Source organism: Pelophylax lessonae, assembly GCF_965119305.1.
Source record: "Pelophylax lessonae genome assembly, chromosome: 9".
Taxonomy (NCBI): Eukaryota; Metazoa; Chordata; class Amphibia; order Anura; family Ranidae; genus Pelophylax; species Pelophylax lessonae.
The window spans coordinates 257,097,605-257,114,726 of NC_138776.1; the positions used below are offsets into that span (position 1 = coordinate 257,097,605).

Genomic DNA, 17,122 nt, shown 5'->3' on the forward strand with positions numbered 1-17,122 from the left:
CTCCATCTCTGTCTCACCCTCCTTCTCTGTCTCACCCTCCATCTCTCTCTCACCCTCCTTCTCTCTCTCACCCTCCATCTCTCTCTCACCCTCCATCTCTCTCTCGCACTCCTTCTCTGTCTCACCCTCCATCTCTCTCTCACCCTCCTTCTCTCTCTCTCACCCTCCATCTCTCTCTCACACTCCTTCTCTGTCTCACCCTCCATCTCTCTCTCACCCTCCATCTCAATCTCACCCTCCTTCTCTCTCTCTCACCCTCCATCTCTCTCTCACCCTCCTTCTCTCTCTCTCTCACCCTCCTTCTCTCACCCCCGCTCTCTCTCCCCCTACGCTCTCTCCCTCCTATTCCTATCTCTCCTCAATCTTCTACAAAAAGAAGCTGGGTGAACTACCATTCAGGCCATGCTGCAGTAGATATTTAAATGCCCCCTCTATGCAGCTGAGCTGCAATATGTAGATGGGGCTTTGTGTGGGTGTAACTTGAGTGTGGTCAGGGACACAGGAGACCCCATGATCTCCTCTTGCCCGGGGACTCCATGAGTTCATAGTCCGCCCCTGACGAGGTCACATGCTCTCAACATGTGGGGCACGTACCTAGCAAAGCATTTTGTTCCCATGTTGGTGAGGACATGGGCTTCTTCTCTACAACCTTGGCTCAGGGCTTGTGGGGGGTCTTCAAACAGGGGGTGTTCTTGGAGTCTGAAAGCCAGCAACCAGATACCATCCCCCTCATGTGATTGAGTAAATTATACATTGCACCCTACTTATTCACAAAAAATAAGATGTAAACAGAAAACAAAACAAGCAAAGTTTTTGACTAATCCTTTAATAAAAGAAAAAGTTCCAATATGTATATCGACTGTCAATCACGTCATCCAGCGAGGCTGATGTCTGCACCGGTCACGTCACAGGCTGGTGGGGTCTCTTGGGTGACGTCATTGACTAAAGATGGTCATGACTATATATATAGATGTGGGGTCTTCAAGAAATTTCTCCACTTTATATTTCACTTGAATTTTATTATTTTGTATAAATAACTAGAAAAAGACAGTTACATAGCCAAAAAAACAGCGTCATTTCCGGTGGGGCCACGTCATTGAACGACTGGTGTTGCCTCACCAGTGTACATGCGCAGAAGATATTCTTGGGTCGAGGAAAATTTTACAACGGAGCGGAGCACTGACGGAGAGGAGTGGCAGCTCTCTTGTGACGTCAGCAGGAGCACTGCGTCCAGCCCTGCCACCTGATAATGACATGCCCCCGCGGGGGTCGGCTGTACATAACATTCTATGGGAGGTCGAGGAAAATTATAGAGCTGTCTCCTCTCATCTTTGTCAAACGCTGGGGGCTGGATCATCTCCTCCAATCAGTTTCCTTGCTGAGCACAACTCAACTGAAATAACCCCTTACATGCCTGTGTCCCCGCCCCCATCATGCAGCCTGTGTCCCCGCCCCCTTTATGCAGCCTGTGTCCCCCACTGTCATGCAGCCTGTGTCCCCCGCCATGAAGCAGCCTTTGTCCCCCGCCATCATGCAGCCTGTCCCCCATCATGCAGCCTGTGTCCCCCACATCATGCAGCCTGTGTCCCCTCCATCATGCAGCCTGTGTCCCCTCCATCATGCAGCCTGTGTCCCCCCCATCATGCAGCCTGTGTCCCCCACCATCATGCAGCCTGTGTCCCCCCCATCATGCAGCCTGTGTCCCCCCCCATCATGCAGCCTTTGTCCCCCTCATCATGCAGCCTGTGTCCCCCATCATGCAGCCTGTGTCCCCCACTATCATGTGGCCTGTGTCCCCCATCATGCAGCCTGTGTCCCCCCATCATGCAGCCTTTGTCCCCCTCATCATGCAGCCTGTGTCCCCCATCATGAAGCCTGTGTCCCCCACTATCATGCAGCCTCTATCCCCCATTATGCAGCCTGTGTCCCCCGCCATCATGGGGCCTGTGTCTCCCCCCCATCATGCAGCCTGTGTCCCCCTCCATCACGAAGCCTGTGTCCCCTGCCATCATGCAGCCCCTGTCCCCCACTATCATGCGGCCTGTGTCCCCCATTATGCAGCCTGTGTCCCCCGCCATCATGCAGCATGTGTCCCTCCATCATGCAGCCTGTGTCCCCTGCCGTAATGCAGCCTGTGTCCTCCCCATCATGCCGCCTGTGTCCCCCCATCATGCAGCCTGAGTCCCCCCATCATGCAGCCTGTGTCCCCCCATCATGCAGCCTGAGTCCCCCCATCATGCAGCCTGTGTCCCCCCATCATGCAGCCTGTGTCCCCCATCATGCAGCCTGTGCCCCCCATCATGTAGCCTGTGCCCCCCATCATGTAGCCTGTGTCCCCTCCATCATGCAGCATGTGCCCCCCCCCAATTATGCAGCCTGTGCCCCCCCCCATCATTCAGCCTGTGTCCCCCCATCATGCAGCCTGTGTCCCCCATCATGTAGCCTGTGTCCCCCCCCATCATGCAGCCTGTGCCCCCCCCCCATCATGCAGCCTGTGTCCCCCCCAATCATGCAGCCTGTGTCCCCCACATCATGCAGCCTGTGTCCCCCCCCCACATCATGCAGCCTGTCCCCCCCACATCATGCAGCCTGTGTCCCCTCCATCATGCAGCCTGTGTCCCTTCCATCATGCAGCCTGTGCCCCCCCCCATCATGCAGCATGTGTCCCCGCCATCATGCAGCCTGTGTCCCCCCCATCATGGAGCCTGTGTCCCCTCCATCATTCAGCCTGTGTCCCCCATCATGCAGCCTGTGTCCCCGCCATCATGCAGCCTGTGTCCCCTCCATCATGCAGCCTGAGTCCCCCCATCATGCAGCCTGTGTCCCCCATCATGCAGCCTGTGTCCCCCATCATGCAGCCTGTGCCCCCCATCATGTAGCCTGTGTCCCCTCCATCATGCAGCATGTGCCCCCCCCATTATGCAGCCTGTGTCCCCCCCCATCATTCAGCCTGTGTCCCCCTATCATGCAGCCTGTGTCCCCCATCATGTAGCCTGTGTCCCCCCCCATCATGCAGCCTGTGCCCCCCCATCATGCAGCCTGTGTCCCCCCCAATCATGCAGCCTGTGTCCCCCACATCATTCAGCCTGTGTCCCCCCCATCATGCAGGCTGTGTCCCCTCCATCATTCAGCCTGTGTCCCCCATCATGCAGCCTGTGTCCCCGCCATCATGCAGACTGTGTCCCCTCTATCATGCAGCCTGTGTCCCCCCCATCATGCAGCATGTGTCCCCGCCATCATGCAGCCTGTCCCCCCCCCCATCATGCAGCCTGTGTCCACCCACATCATGCAGCCTGTCCCCCCCATCATGCAGCCTGTGTCCCCCATCATGCAGCCTGTGTCCCCCCCACATCATGCAGCCTCTGTACCCCCACATCATGCAGCCTGTGTCCCCCCACATCATGCAGCCTGTGTCCCCCCACATCATGCAGTCTGTGTCCCCTCCATCATGCAGCCTGTGCCCCCCCTCCATCATGCAGCCTGTGTCCTCCGCCATCATGCAGCCTGTGTCCCCCATCATCATGCAGCCTGTGTCCCCTATCATCCAGATCCAGCCAATCGCTCATCATGTAACTAAAGCCCCGCACACACGCGTCGAAAATCGGCAGGGAATTTTCGTCCAATGACCGATCTGCCGATTTTCGGCTTGTTAATATGATGCTTCCGACAACCGACTTTTCGGCCGAAAAAAAATTCTGGTGGGCAGGCTATAAAATTTTTGTCCGCCGTCAAAACACGGCCGATTTTCGTGCTGTCAGTACAGATTTTGACAGGGAAAAATCTTATGAGCAAGTCTGGGCATGCTCAGAGAAGAAAGAACACAAAGAAAGCAAACCAACACATGGCAGTCTAGGCACATTCCAACCAACAAAACACAACTCTGGACAAAAGACAAACGACCGGTCGGCCGATAATCATTGCGTGTGTACTAGCCTTAAAGCGGTAGTATCCCGCTTTTTGACACTTTTACCTACAGGTAAGCCTATAATAAGGCTTACCTGTAGGTACAAATAATATCTCCTAAACCGGCACGGTTTAGGAGATATTTACAGTGCATGCAGCCGCTCGCGCGAGCGGCGCATGCGCTCTGAAGGTCCGGGGGGACCTTCAATTAAGTTGCCGGGAGCTTGCGTGGGAGTGACGTCATCGCGGCTCCGGCCAATCATCGCGCCGGAGCCGTCTCTTCCGGCCAATCACCGCGCCGGAGCCGCCGAACCCGGAAGAGACGACGAGGGATCATGGCAGCGCCCGCAGCGATGTCCGGGGGTCCGTGTCGGGGCTTCGTTTTAAGGTAAGTTACACATAATGGGCTAGTATGCGATGCATACTAGCTCATTATGCCTTTGTCTTGCAGGTTTTTTTTTTTTATTTTTTTTTTTTACAGGGTTTACAACCGCTTTAAGGAGTAAATTCTGCCCCCATCCCCCCCACAGTGACAGCCAAGTCCTCTCATTCCATTAGCTGCTGTTTGCACATGCCCAGTAACTTTACCTGACTGTGTGGAGGGGGTGTGGTTCCTCTGTGTGGAGGGGGTGTGGTTCCCCGCCCTGTGGGCGTTTAAGGAAAAACTACTTTCCTGTCGTTATGATTGTCTAACAACAAGAGAAGCTGAGTGTCTTTCCTGTCCTCCTGTTAAGATCTTGTGCTGGAGCGTTCTTATCGTGTTGGGATCTTGTGCTGGAGCGTTCTTATCATGTTGGGATCTTGTGCTGGAGCGTTCTTATCGTGTTGGGTTATTTAGGAGACGTTTTCTGAAGGAGGTATTTATTACAAGTTTGCACTATTATTCTTTTTAGGCCGGATTTATATCTGAGTTGAGCGATTTTTTTTTTTTTTTTTTAATCACTTCTCTTCTGGAAGGATTTTCCCCCTTAATGACCAGGCCATTTTTTTTTTTTTTGCGATTCAGCACTGCGTTAATTTAACAGACAATTGCACAGTCGTGCAAAGCTGTACAGAAAATAAAATTGATGTCCTTTTTTCCCACAAATTAAGCTTTTTTTTTGGTGGTATTTGATCACCTGTGCGATTTTTATTTTTTGAGCTAATATAGAAACAATTATCCAACTGTCCATCCAGAGCCTCTGGTTTATAGACCAGATACATCCTAAATATAGAACCATTTATTCAACTGTCCATCCAGAGCCTCTGGTTTATAGACCGGATACATCCTAAATATAGAACCATTTATCCAACTGTCCATCCAGAGCCTCTGGTTTATAGACCGGATACATTCTAAATATAGAACCATTTATCCAACTGTCCATCCAGAGCCTCTGGTTTATAGACCGGATACATGCTAAATATAGAACCATTTATCCAACTGTCCATCCAGAGCCTCTGGTTTATAGACCAGATTCATCCTAAATATAGAACCATTTATCCAACTGTCCATCCAGAGCCTCTGGTTTATAGACCGGATACATTCTAAATATAGAACCATTTATCCAACTGTCCATCCAGAGCCTCTGGTTTATAGTCCAGATACATCCTAAATATAGAACCATTTACCCAACTGTCCATCCAGAGCCTCTGGTTTATAGACCAGATACATTCTAAATATAGAACCATTTATCCAACTGTCCATCCAGAGCCTCTGGTTTATAGACCAGATACATCCTAAATAGAGAACAATTTATCCAACTGTCCACCCAGATCCTCTGGTTTATAGACCAGTGTTCCGTGAAAAAACCCTACCCATGAAAATTCCCTACCTTCGTCACTTCCGGTGCACCTACGTCATTGAACAGCTGAGAAGCTTAGCAGTGTGCATGCTGGAAGCTCCGGAGGGTAGGGAATTTTCACGGTAGTGTGTTGTAACGTTACACCGCATCAGCTGTTGCCGCGGGTACATTAAAATATCTCCACAGCAACATGAAATCATCTCCGCTCCTACCCCTGTCACTTCCCTGATCTCGGCTACTAAATGTAAAAGTGGCGGGTGTATGAAAATATAAATCGCGGAGATCTTGGCTCCGTGATTTATATTTTTATACACCCGCAGCCGAGATCAGGGAAGTCAGAGAGGTAGGAGCGGAGATGATTTCATGTTGCAGCGGAGATGTTTTAATGTACCCGCGGCAACAGCTGATGTGGTGTAACGTTAAAAAAACCCTACCCCGTGAAAATTCCCTACCCTCCAGAGCTGTGAGCATGCGCACTGCTAAGCTGCTCAGCTGTTCCATGACGTACAGTATGTAAACAGGAAGTGACGAGGGTAGGGAATTTTCAGGAGGTAGGGTTTTTTAACGTTACATCGGACACATCCTAAATGTAGAGCTATAGAGACAGGAAGTGATGTAAAGGAGGGACAATCTGGGTGAAATGTGAGTCGGGAGGAAATAGAGAGGAGACATTGCTGGAACTGGCAGCAGAGGAGGTAATAAGATAATATGTTATATCCCCCCCAGGGCCAGATTAACGTAGGGGCTATTGGAGCTGCAGCTCCAGGCCCCTACCTTTTATATAGGCCCCGGGTTGGCCATATTCACTGTTACCGCTCTTCTGTCACTTGTAAACACAGAAGTCTGGCTTCTATGCTCGCTTCCCCAGGCAGCACCCTCAGAACCTCCCCACACAGCACGAAGGCCGGACAAGGAGGGACAGTTGCCGATGCATGGATGTGTTTATGGGCTTCAGAGACAGCATCCCATGTTGAATTAGGCATGCATGGCTGCACCCTTCCTCCTCTGGGTGCATGGCAAGGCACGGCCCTTAAGGCCCTTCAAAATCCTCAGCACCAACCCATGATGCTCTTAATCCGGCCCTGATCCCCCCTACAGTTCCTATCTTGTTTGTAACTCGGAGACTGCCTGTACATCCTAAATATAGAGCCATTTCTCCAACTGTCCATACAGAGCCTCTGGTTTATAGACCAGATACATCCTAAATATAGAACCATTTATCCAACTGTCCATCCAGAGCCTCTGGTTTATAGACCGGATACATCCTAAATATAGAACCATTTACCCAACTGTCCATCCAGAGCCTCTGGTTTATAGACCAGATACATCCTAAATATAGAACCATTTATCCAACTGTCCATGCAGAGCCTCTGGTTTATAGTCCAGATACATCCTAAATATAGAACCATTTATCCAACTGTCCATGCAGAGCCTCTGGTTTATAGACCAGATACATCCTAAATGTAGAGCCATTTATCCAACTGTCCTATCCATCCAGAGCCTTTGGTTTATAGGCCGGATACATCCTAAATATAGAATTATTTATCCAACTGTCCATCCAGAGCCTCTGGTTTATAGACCAGATACATCCTAAATATAGAACCATTTATCCAACTGTCCATCCAGAACCTCTGGTTTATAGACCAGATACATCCTAAATATAGAACCATTTACCCAACTGTCCATCCAGAGCCTCTGGTTTATAGTCCAGATACATCCTAAATATAGAACCATTTATCCAACTGTCCATGCAGAGCCTCTGGTTTATAGACCAGATACATCCTAAATGTAGAGCCATTTATCCAACTGTCCTATCCATCCAGAGCCTTTGGTTTATAGGCCGGATACATCCTAAATAGAGAACAATTTATCCAACTGTCCACTCAGATCCTCTGGTTTATAGACCAGATACATCCTAAATATAGAACCATTTATCCAACTGTCCATCCAGAGCCTCTGGTTTATAGACCAGATACATCCTAAATATAGAACCATTTACCCAACTGTCCATCCAGAGCCTCTGGTTTATAGTCCAGATACATCCTAAATATAGAACCATTTATCCAACTGTCCATGCAGAGCCTCTGGTTTATAGACCAGATACATCCTAAATGTAGAGCCATTTATCCAACTGTCCTATCCATCCAGAGCCTTTGGTTTATAGGCCGGATACATCCTAAATAGAGAACAATTTATCCAACTGTCCACTCAGATCCTCTGGTTTATAGACCAGATACATCCTAAATATAGAACCATTTATCCAACTGTCCATCCAGAGCCTCTGGTTTATAGACCAGATACATCCTAAATATAGAACCATTTATCCAACTGTCCATCCAGAGCCTCTGGTTTATAGACCAGATACATCCTAAATATAGAACCATTTATCCAACTGTCCATCCAGAGCCTCTGGTTTATAGACCAGATACATCCTAAATATAGAACCATTTATCCAACTGTCCATCCAGAGCCTCTGGTTTGTAGACCAGATACATCCTAAATATAGAACCATTTATCCAACTGTCCATCCAGAGCCTCTGGTTTATAGACCAGATACATCCTAAATATAGAACAAATATATCCAACTGTCCATCCATCAGGAAATTTTCTCTAATTTCTTGCTCTGCCTGCCACTTCAGTAGAGGCTTCTCTACTGATCCAAATGCAAATATTATGTTCTGTTGGAGTAAGGCTCCGTTCACATTAGGTCGCTCCGACTTCGGGGGCGACCTGTGAAGGCGCGTGCAGCGCGACTTCGGCGCGACTTGCAGGGACTTCACATAATGAAAGTCAATGCAAGTCGCCTCCAGTTCGCCCCGAAGTAGTACAGGACCCTTTTTCTAAGTCGGAGCGACTTGTGTCGCTCCTATTAGAACCATTCCTGTACTACACAGTGGGAGCGTGAGGACCGCGACTTGTCAGGCTGACAAGTCGCGGTCCAAGACGTAGCAGTGTGAATGCGGTCTTAGCCTCCAAATAGAATAGAATGTTTTTTCTTCAGTTACGCTAATAAAGACTTCTGATCTGGTATAACAAGCAGTGAGAACTATGAAGGAACATTATTCATTCCAGTACAGTCCAGATAATTCTCAGTTTATTATCCGTCTACAGAGAGGGGTTTCCTGTACTGGTCACATGACCACATCAATGATGACGATAGAAGAAGACCAAAGTCAGATGACAGAGAAGATGTTAGACCTCACCCTGGAGATCATCTACCTGCTGACCGGAGAGGTGAGGAGAATTCTAGGGGGTAAAATTTACGTCATTTTTATCTCTACTGATAAAACACAAATCTGACCAGAGATCTGAGGGGCATTCTGGAAATATTATACAATCATCTTACTGGTAAATAAGTGCTGAATATATAAGGCAAAGATGATGTGACCTGATACGGGGGCGATTCTTGGAATGTCACTGAATGAATTTAGAAAGCATTCACATTTTTCATGATATCTTTCAATAGGGTTACACAGTAGTGAAGAAGACATCTGGTGAGTATGTGACTTCCAGTAGACATCACCACGTGTCCGAAGGATGGAGAGGAGCCCCGAGACACATCAATGTCCCTTCAGCCGTGCCCCTGCCTCCTTTATGTGACAAGAAGAAGATTCTGGAAGCCACTAAGAAGATCATTGATCTGCTGACAGGAGAGGTGAGTGGTGCTGGGAATTCTGGGACATTATCCAGTAACAGACAAGGGATGTGTCTGGATGGTGACTGTATCATTGTGTGTGTCAGGTTCCTATAAGGTGTCAGGATGTCACTGTCTATTTCTCCATGGAGGAGTGGGAGTATATAGAAGAACACAAGGATCTCTACAAGGACGTCACGATGGAGAATCAGCGGACCATGAATGATGGAAAATTAGGAAAAAATAAAGTTTCCTTGAATGAGATGATATTGAATCTCACCCTGGAGATCATCCACCTGCTGACTGCAGAGGTAAGAAGGATACTTGTAGGATCATATGACATCACCCTATCTCTAATAATGGGACACCAGCCTTAAGTGTCCATTCACACTAGTACGACATGTCAGGCGACTTAGTCGGCCTGACAAGTCACACATCGTCGCGGTCCATTGACTGCTACAGGACCGGTTCTAATAGGAGCGACACAAGTCGCTCCGAATTAGAAAAAGGGTCCTGTACAACTTCGGGGCAACCTGGAGGCGACTTGCATGGACATTCATTTTATGAAGTCCCTACATGTTGCGCCGGTCGCGCTGCACGCAACTTCACAGGTCGTCCTGAAGTCGGATCCAACCTAGTGTGAACGGGGACTTAGTCTTAAAAGGTGAGGAGGTTTCTTATATTTTATTTATTATTGTATATCAAAGGACTGTGCTGTAGTCATGAAGACATCTCTGGAGAGTATTACAAAAAGGAAAAGTCTGCATTTGTCTACAAGAACGAGAGAAAGACAAAACCCCATCACTGTGTCTTCACCTACCTTCCCGAATCTTGAGAGAAACAGCAAGAAGAAGATTCTAGAAGTCACCAACAAGATCATTGAGCTACTGACAGGAGAGGTGAGCGGTGCCGGGAATTCTGGGACATTATCCAGTAACAGACAAGGGATGTGTCTGGATGGTGACTGTATCATTGTGTGTGTCAGGTTCCTATAAGGTGTCAGGATGTCACTGTCTATTTCTCCATGGAGGAGTGGGAGTATATAGAAGGACACAAGGATCTCTACAAGGACGTCATGATGGAGAATCAGCCGCCCCTCACATCACCGGGTAAGAGGAGATTTTATTGTAAAGGAGAGAGCAACACAGAATGTGCAACTAGATAAACTTGAAATGCAGAAAGTGTTTCAGTTTTCTTCTACTAGTATAGAGTATGTAGTTTGAGCAAACATTTGAGAAACTCCACATTCAATGGTAAGATGAGAGTGACATACTTCATAATTGGTTGAGTTCACCCAATCAGTATTCATCACACTACCCATTAAATGAGATGGAGATACTGTACACCATATGAAAGGCCCATCTCCATTCCTCAATATATTGTCATGTAACCAACAAATGAGGAGGAGATACTGTACACCATATGAGAGGTCCATCTCCATTCCTCAATATAACGTCATGTTCCCAACAAATGAGGAGATAATACAAGATGAGGTGGAGAAACATGGTGGAGATTCAGCGCTAAACTGCTGAGGACGTCCTTTTTGACAAAACACGTAGGGCGGAGTCTTAGTGCTGAAAGGTTCATCCCTATAATGTTATGCTCCCAACAAATAAGGAGGAGATACTGTACACCATATGAAAGATCCATCTCCATTCCTCAATATAACGTCATGTTCCCAACAAATGAGGAGGACATACTGTACACCATATAGGAGCTTACAATCTAATAGGGTGAGGCGAGTGGTACAAAAGGTTGTAACTGGGGAGGATGCGCAGATGGAAGAGATAAAAGCTTCCCTGAGGAGATGAGTTTTCAGGGATTGCCTAAAGGCAGTCAGACTAGGAGATAGCCGGACAGATTGAGGCAGAGAGTTGGAGAATTCCAGAGTATGGGAGCGGCCCTGGAGAAGTTCTGGACACGAGCATGGGAGGAGGAAACAAGGGGGCTTGAGAGCAGGAGGTCTTGGGAGGAGTGGAGAGGACGGTTGGGGTGATATTTGGAGACAAGATTGGTGTTCTAGCTCGGGGCAGAGTTGTGAATGGCTTTGTATGTTTTTGTTAATATTTTGATAGTAGTTTGCTGGGCAATCGGAAGCCAGTGTAGGGATTAGCGGAGAGGGTTGGTAAAGTAGATGAGTCTGGTAGCAGAATTCATGATAGACTCAAGAGGAGATAGACATGGCCTATGGAGAGGTAGTCCTATGAGAAGGGAGTTGCAATAGCTAAGGCCAGAGATAACAAGGGAGTGAATAAGTAGCTTGGTGGTTTCATCGGTTAAGGCCCGTACACACGATAAGAAAATCTGAAGGGGAATTTCGTCCGACGACCGATCTGCCAATTTTTGGATTGTTAGTATGGTGCTTTCAACAGCCGACTCCGACTTTTCGGCTGACAAAATCCTGATGTGCAGGCTATATAATTTTTGTTGTCCGTAATACAACGTCCGATTTTCGTCTCATTAGTACAGATTTAGACGGGAAAAAAATCTTAAGAGCAAGACTAGGCATGCTCAGAGACGAAAGAACACATACAAAGCAATCCAACACATGACATCACTTCTGAAGTAGAATTCTGTCGTACGGGAAAATTCGCATGAAAAAAACCTCTTCACTTTCCACATCAGACTAGCATGCCACAAAAAACGGACGACAGATCTTTCGATAATCTGATCGTTGTGTACGGGGATAAAAAGGGGCACATTTTAGAGAAGTTACGGAGGTGAAGTCTACAAGCTTTTGACAGCGATTGGATTTGGGGCTGAAAGGACAGGTCGGAGTCTAGGATTACACATAGTATCCAGGCGTGAGCAGATGGATTGATGGATGAATTTTAGACCTTGTTGGAAAAGTCATGGAGGGGGCACAGGCAGGGGGCAATATTATCTGCTTGGTTTTAGAGAGATTTAGGTTAAGGAAGTGGTGCAACAATTATGCTGATATGTCAGTTAGTAAGTTTGTAATTTGAGTGGAGACTAAAGGAATGAGGTGAGGAGTAGAGCGGTAGATTTGGGAGTCATCAGCATAGAGATGGAATTGGAAGCTGTGGGAGGTTATAAAGTTACCAAGTGTAGCGCACCCCCCCCAGCCTCCAGAGGCCTGATGGTGACCCCCAGAGACAGAGAGGGCCGACATTCCTCCTCAGGGTGCAGATTACTAGGCATGGTGGGTGGTGAACAAGATAGACAAATGGGCGCCAGTCACTTTTATGCTTAACCACTTGCCGACCACTGCACGACTATATACGGCGGCGGTCAGCCCCTCCCAGACAAAGTGAGGTACCGGTACGTCACTAGCCTGGGAGCCAATAGGGGGTGAACGCGCACCGCTGGAGGCGCGCTCCCGACCCCGCTCGTTCCCGAAGCAGCCCGCGCGTTTGACCGGCGGACCTGATGTCCGCCGGTCACTCGCGATCGTCGGGTGGAGAGGGAGAAAGGCAGGCTGCTAATGTAAACCAAGCCGCCTGTCATTCTCTGCTGTGTAAAAGCACAGATCATACGGTCCTGCTATGTAGGACCGTTGATCTCTGCTGTTACACACAGCCACATCCCTGCACAGTTAGAAGCACGCCCCTAGGGACACACTTAACCCCTCCCTCTCCAATAAAATTAACCCCTTCCCTGCCAGTGTCATTTTTACAGTAACAGTGCATATGTATAGCACTGATTACTGCAGTAATGTCACTGGTACCCCCAAAAGTGTCAAAAATTTCAGTCAAGGGTCCGATCTGTCCACCCCAATGTCGCAGTACCGCAAAAAAAAATTGCAGATCACCGCCATTACTCGTTAAAAAAAAAAAAAAAACAATAAAAATGACAGAAATCTTTCCCTTAGTTAGTAAACGCAATAACTTTTGCGCAAACCAATCAAAATACGCTTTTTTTTTTTTTTTTTTTTAACCAAACATATGTAGCAGAAAACAAATTGGCCTAAAATGTTAAATAATTTTGATTTTTACATTTTTTTGGGGGGGGAATTTCATATTAAAAAAAATGTGAAAAATATTGTTATTTTTGCAAAATTGTCGCTCTTTTTTTGTTTATAGCGCATGATCAAAAAATCGCACAGGTGATCAAATACCGCCAAAAGAAAGCTCTGTTTGTGGGGAAAAAAAAGGATGTCAAATTTGTTTGGGTACAGCGTCGCGCGACTGCGCAATTGTCCATTAAAGTCACGCAGTGCCGAATTGCAAAATAGGCCCTGGTCAGGAAGGGGGTAAAATCTTCCGGGGCTTAAGTGGTTAAAGAAGAAGTTTATTTCTCACAACAGGAACAAAAATATGGGAGAGAGGGGTGGGGCACAGGACCCCCTTAGTGAAAAATGGCAGATTGGCAGATTACTTACACAAAAAAATGAAGTATAGACAGACAGCAGTACAGGAAAAGAACCTTTAAGCTTAGACTGACCTGGGAGGCAACTCCTCTCCCCTGGGTCCAGTCTCTTGTAGCAATCTGTACTCTGTAGAAGCATCTGTCTCCTATAGCAAGGGCAGGTAACTCATGCAAAGTGCAGGAATTCCGTGGATGTTTCCTTCTCGACACTTTCCCAGACTCTCCATCATATGGCGGAGTCACCTCTGGTACTTCATCTCAGGTCTCCATCCTTCCTTTACTCTTCCAAGCAGTGTACAGGCTCTCCCCTGCAGAGCCCCAAGCACATGGCTAGGCCCCAGGCCTCAGGCCTATCCAGCAGCAGCAATTGCACACACACCCACCCCAGACAGGCGTTTGGGTGGTAAGAGACAGATCATCTGACTTCCTCCAAATAAATAGTCTTTCCCAGGATGCTCCGCTACCGGTGTGATTGGCTGAGAGAAACATACATATTCATAACCTGATTAAAGTGATAAATCACAGTGTTACGGAACAGGGCACCCCTGAGCAGGTACCTCCGTTGACAGATGCTCCTAGTGCTTCCCGAGGGCTCCAAGCACTCCACCAGACACCGTAAGCACTTCAGACTCCACGAACCGCCGCAGCTTGGTTAGGATCTTGGCATCTCCTACCCACCCTGGACCAACGACAAGGCTCCAGGTTCCTGTGGGTGAACCTTTCTTTCCCCAGAGAGTGCAGCAGAACAAGCTCTTACATAAGCTCTTACAAGAGCTTAGTGATTCTCTAAGGGAGTATGGAAGACCATAGCAATCCCTGCAGCAGATTCCCCCTTAAACGAGACAAAGCTCTGAGTTGAGGGTAAAACAGGAACAACAACAACATTTATTGGAAGAACACAGCACACTTTTATACAGAAATTGGAACATCCTTCCCCCAACAACCGCTTTCCCATTGGTCAATTGTAAAGTACTTGCAGTTCCCAATAAGGTCCTCTCCAGCCCATGCAAATGAGGACTTGAAAATGAGTCAACAGGGATTGGTCAGATATCTTTGACCAATGCAAGGAGACAGATGCCCCAGGGGGTAATCAATGTAAACTATAGTCAGACACAGAACAATGGTTCCCTAACGAGCCCTCAATACACATCACTCTGAGTGTCAATACCTCCCTTAGCAGACAACAGGTCAGGTCATTAGCACACCTGACAAAAGGTGAATGGGGAGCCACCTTAGACAGTCTGTCTCCTCAGAACTTCCTGGGATGACCATATTAGGAGTTGACTTCCTGTTCCTTACAGTTTACAGGAATACGTTTTAGCTTCCAGGATAGAGGCAAGACTCCATTAGCCACATTGGTTAAAGAAACACAAAAAGACACAAAAATGCATAACTCCCAGTCTACTGAACAGAACCCCTACATTCAACCCATCCCCAGATAGCCCGGATCTGAGCGCTCAACATATCCAATCCAAACAGCGCTCAGATGCCACAAACACAGTCAAATTGCCATGGGGTTTACGTTTAGCATGGGCTGATGAGAGAGGGTCCATGGTCACCTTGCAGGAGGCGAGCAATCAGGCTTCTCCAACGCCCAGTGGCGAGATTGGTCTCGTCACACACAGTCAATGTCAAAGGCAACAGTGCCACCTACTGACAGAAGGGAGAACTACAGCCCAACCAGGATTAGGAGGAAATCCAGTGACCACAGAACTAAAAATTCAGCTAGGCTAGCTACTACCTAGCACATCTAAATTTACTAGCAGCCCTGCTTATGACAAGGGTGCCACACAAGGAAGGAGGTGTAGATAGAGAAGAGAAGGGGTCAAAGAAGAGAGCCTTGGGGGGGGGGGACTTTACAGAAAGAGGGAGTGGAGAGGCAGAGTTGTAGGTAACGCTGAAGGAGCACTGTAATGGGTAGGAGCAGAACCGGGATAGAGCAGAATCCTGGAGGCCAAGGGAACAGAGTTTATTGAGACGGAGTGGGTGGTCAACAGTATCAAAGGCTGCAGGGAGGTCAAGTAGTAGGAGTATGGAGTAGTGGCCATTGGTTTTAGCAGTTAGTAAATTATTAGTGAGTTTTAGTAGGGCAGTTTCTATGGAGTGCTGCGAGCGAATATGAAATGTTCATCTCCATTCCTCAGTATGAAGTCATGTAACCAACAAATGAGGAGGAGATACTGTACACTATATGAAAGGAAAAACAGAGTTTCGATCTGCCACATAGAATATAGTTAAGTAGCCTCCATCCCTATAATGTATGCAAGAAAGGAAAGAACTACCAGGACTTTAAAGGAGGCATGAAATGAAGAAAAAGAATATTTATTCTATAAGACATACAGTAATACAGTTCATACATTCTGGTAGACAATTAATGTTAAACAGTATACAATTCATATGGGAATATAAATACAATATACTAGGATCTCACATAGGGTCTTTACAAATTAATTCCAATATGGAAACACTGTATATATCAATTCATAAATAATTAGAATAAGAGAATAAATAAATTATATAAAAATATTAGAATAAATTATTGCATCCAAGTTTTTGTGTAATCTCGACGCGTTTCTTGGACCTCCGTCCATTCATCAGGAGTATTGGATGCTTATAAAGTATCTAAAGAAGAAGAAAGGGATTTAGACATTATTGCACCAGAACATATGTAATGAAAATATAATTTTCGGGATCTGTACAAAACCTTATACCTTAATCATCTCAAGGTCAATAGGGCACAAGAGAAATGAAACCCAGCCTAGGAGGGGAAGTGACGGCATCAGAGGCATGATCTCCCCCGGGGCTGAGGTGCAGAGAAACCCAAGCACGAACGGGGATGATGGAACCACAGTCCAGGCAGGAATAACGCAATTCCAAAGTCTGGTGTAGATAGTACCAAGGGGGTGCCTTAGGATAAGTGATAATCTGAAAAAGGGTGTACATATAATCAATTATAATAAGTGTGGGTCCAGTGGACTATCAATGTATTAGAGTACCGTTGAAGACAGACTGATCCAAAGATCCATTCCCCAATACAGTATAACATCATGTTCCCAACAAATGAGGAGATACTGTACACCATATGAAAGGTCCATCTCCGTTCCTCAATATAACGTCATGTTCCCAACAAATGAGGAGGAGATACTGTACACCATATGAAAGGTCCATCTCCATTCCTCAATATAACGTCATGTTCCCAACAAATGAGGAGGAGATACTGTACACCATATGAAAGGTCCATCTCCGTTCCTCAATATAACGTCATGTTCCCAACAAATGAGGAGGAGGTACTGTACACCATATGGAAGGTCCATCTCTATTCCTCAATATAACGTCATGTTCCCAACAAATGAGGAGGAGATACTGTACACCATATGAAAGGTCCATCTCCATTCCCCAATATAACGTCATGTTCCCAACTAATGAGGTGGAGATACTGTACACCATATGAAAGGTCCATCTCTATTCCTCAATA

General features: G+C 47.0%; 1 protein-coding gene across 1 annotated transcript in view; it reads left to right on the forward strand.

Annotated features, from left to right (window-relative positions):
* LOC309564402 (uncharacterized protein) overlaps nt 1–17,122 on the forward strand; it is an 880,901-nt gene that overhangs the window by 19,338 nt on the left and 844,441 nt on the right. Inside the window, 3 exon segments of the mRNA XM_082269030.1 lie at nt 4,604–4,760; nt 9,151–9,339; nt 13,781–13,895. Of these exon segments, the coding sequence (XP_082125156.1) occupies nt 4,604–4,760; nt 9,151–9,339; nt 13,781–13,895 (461 nt within the window).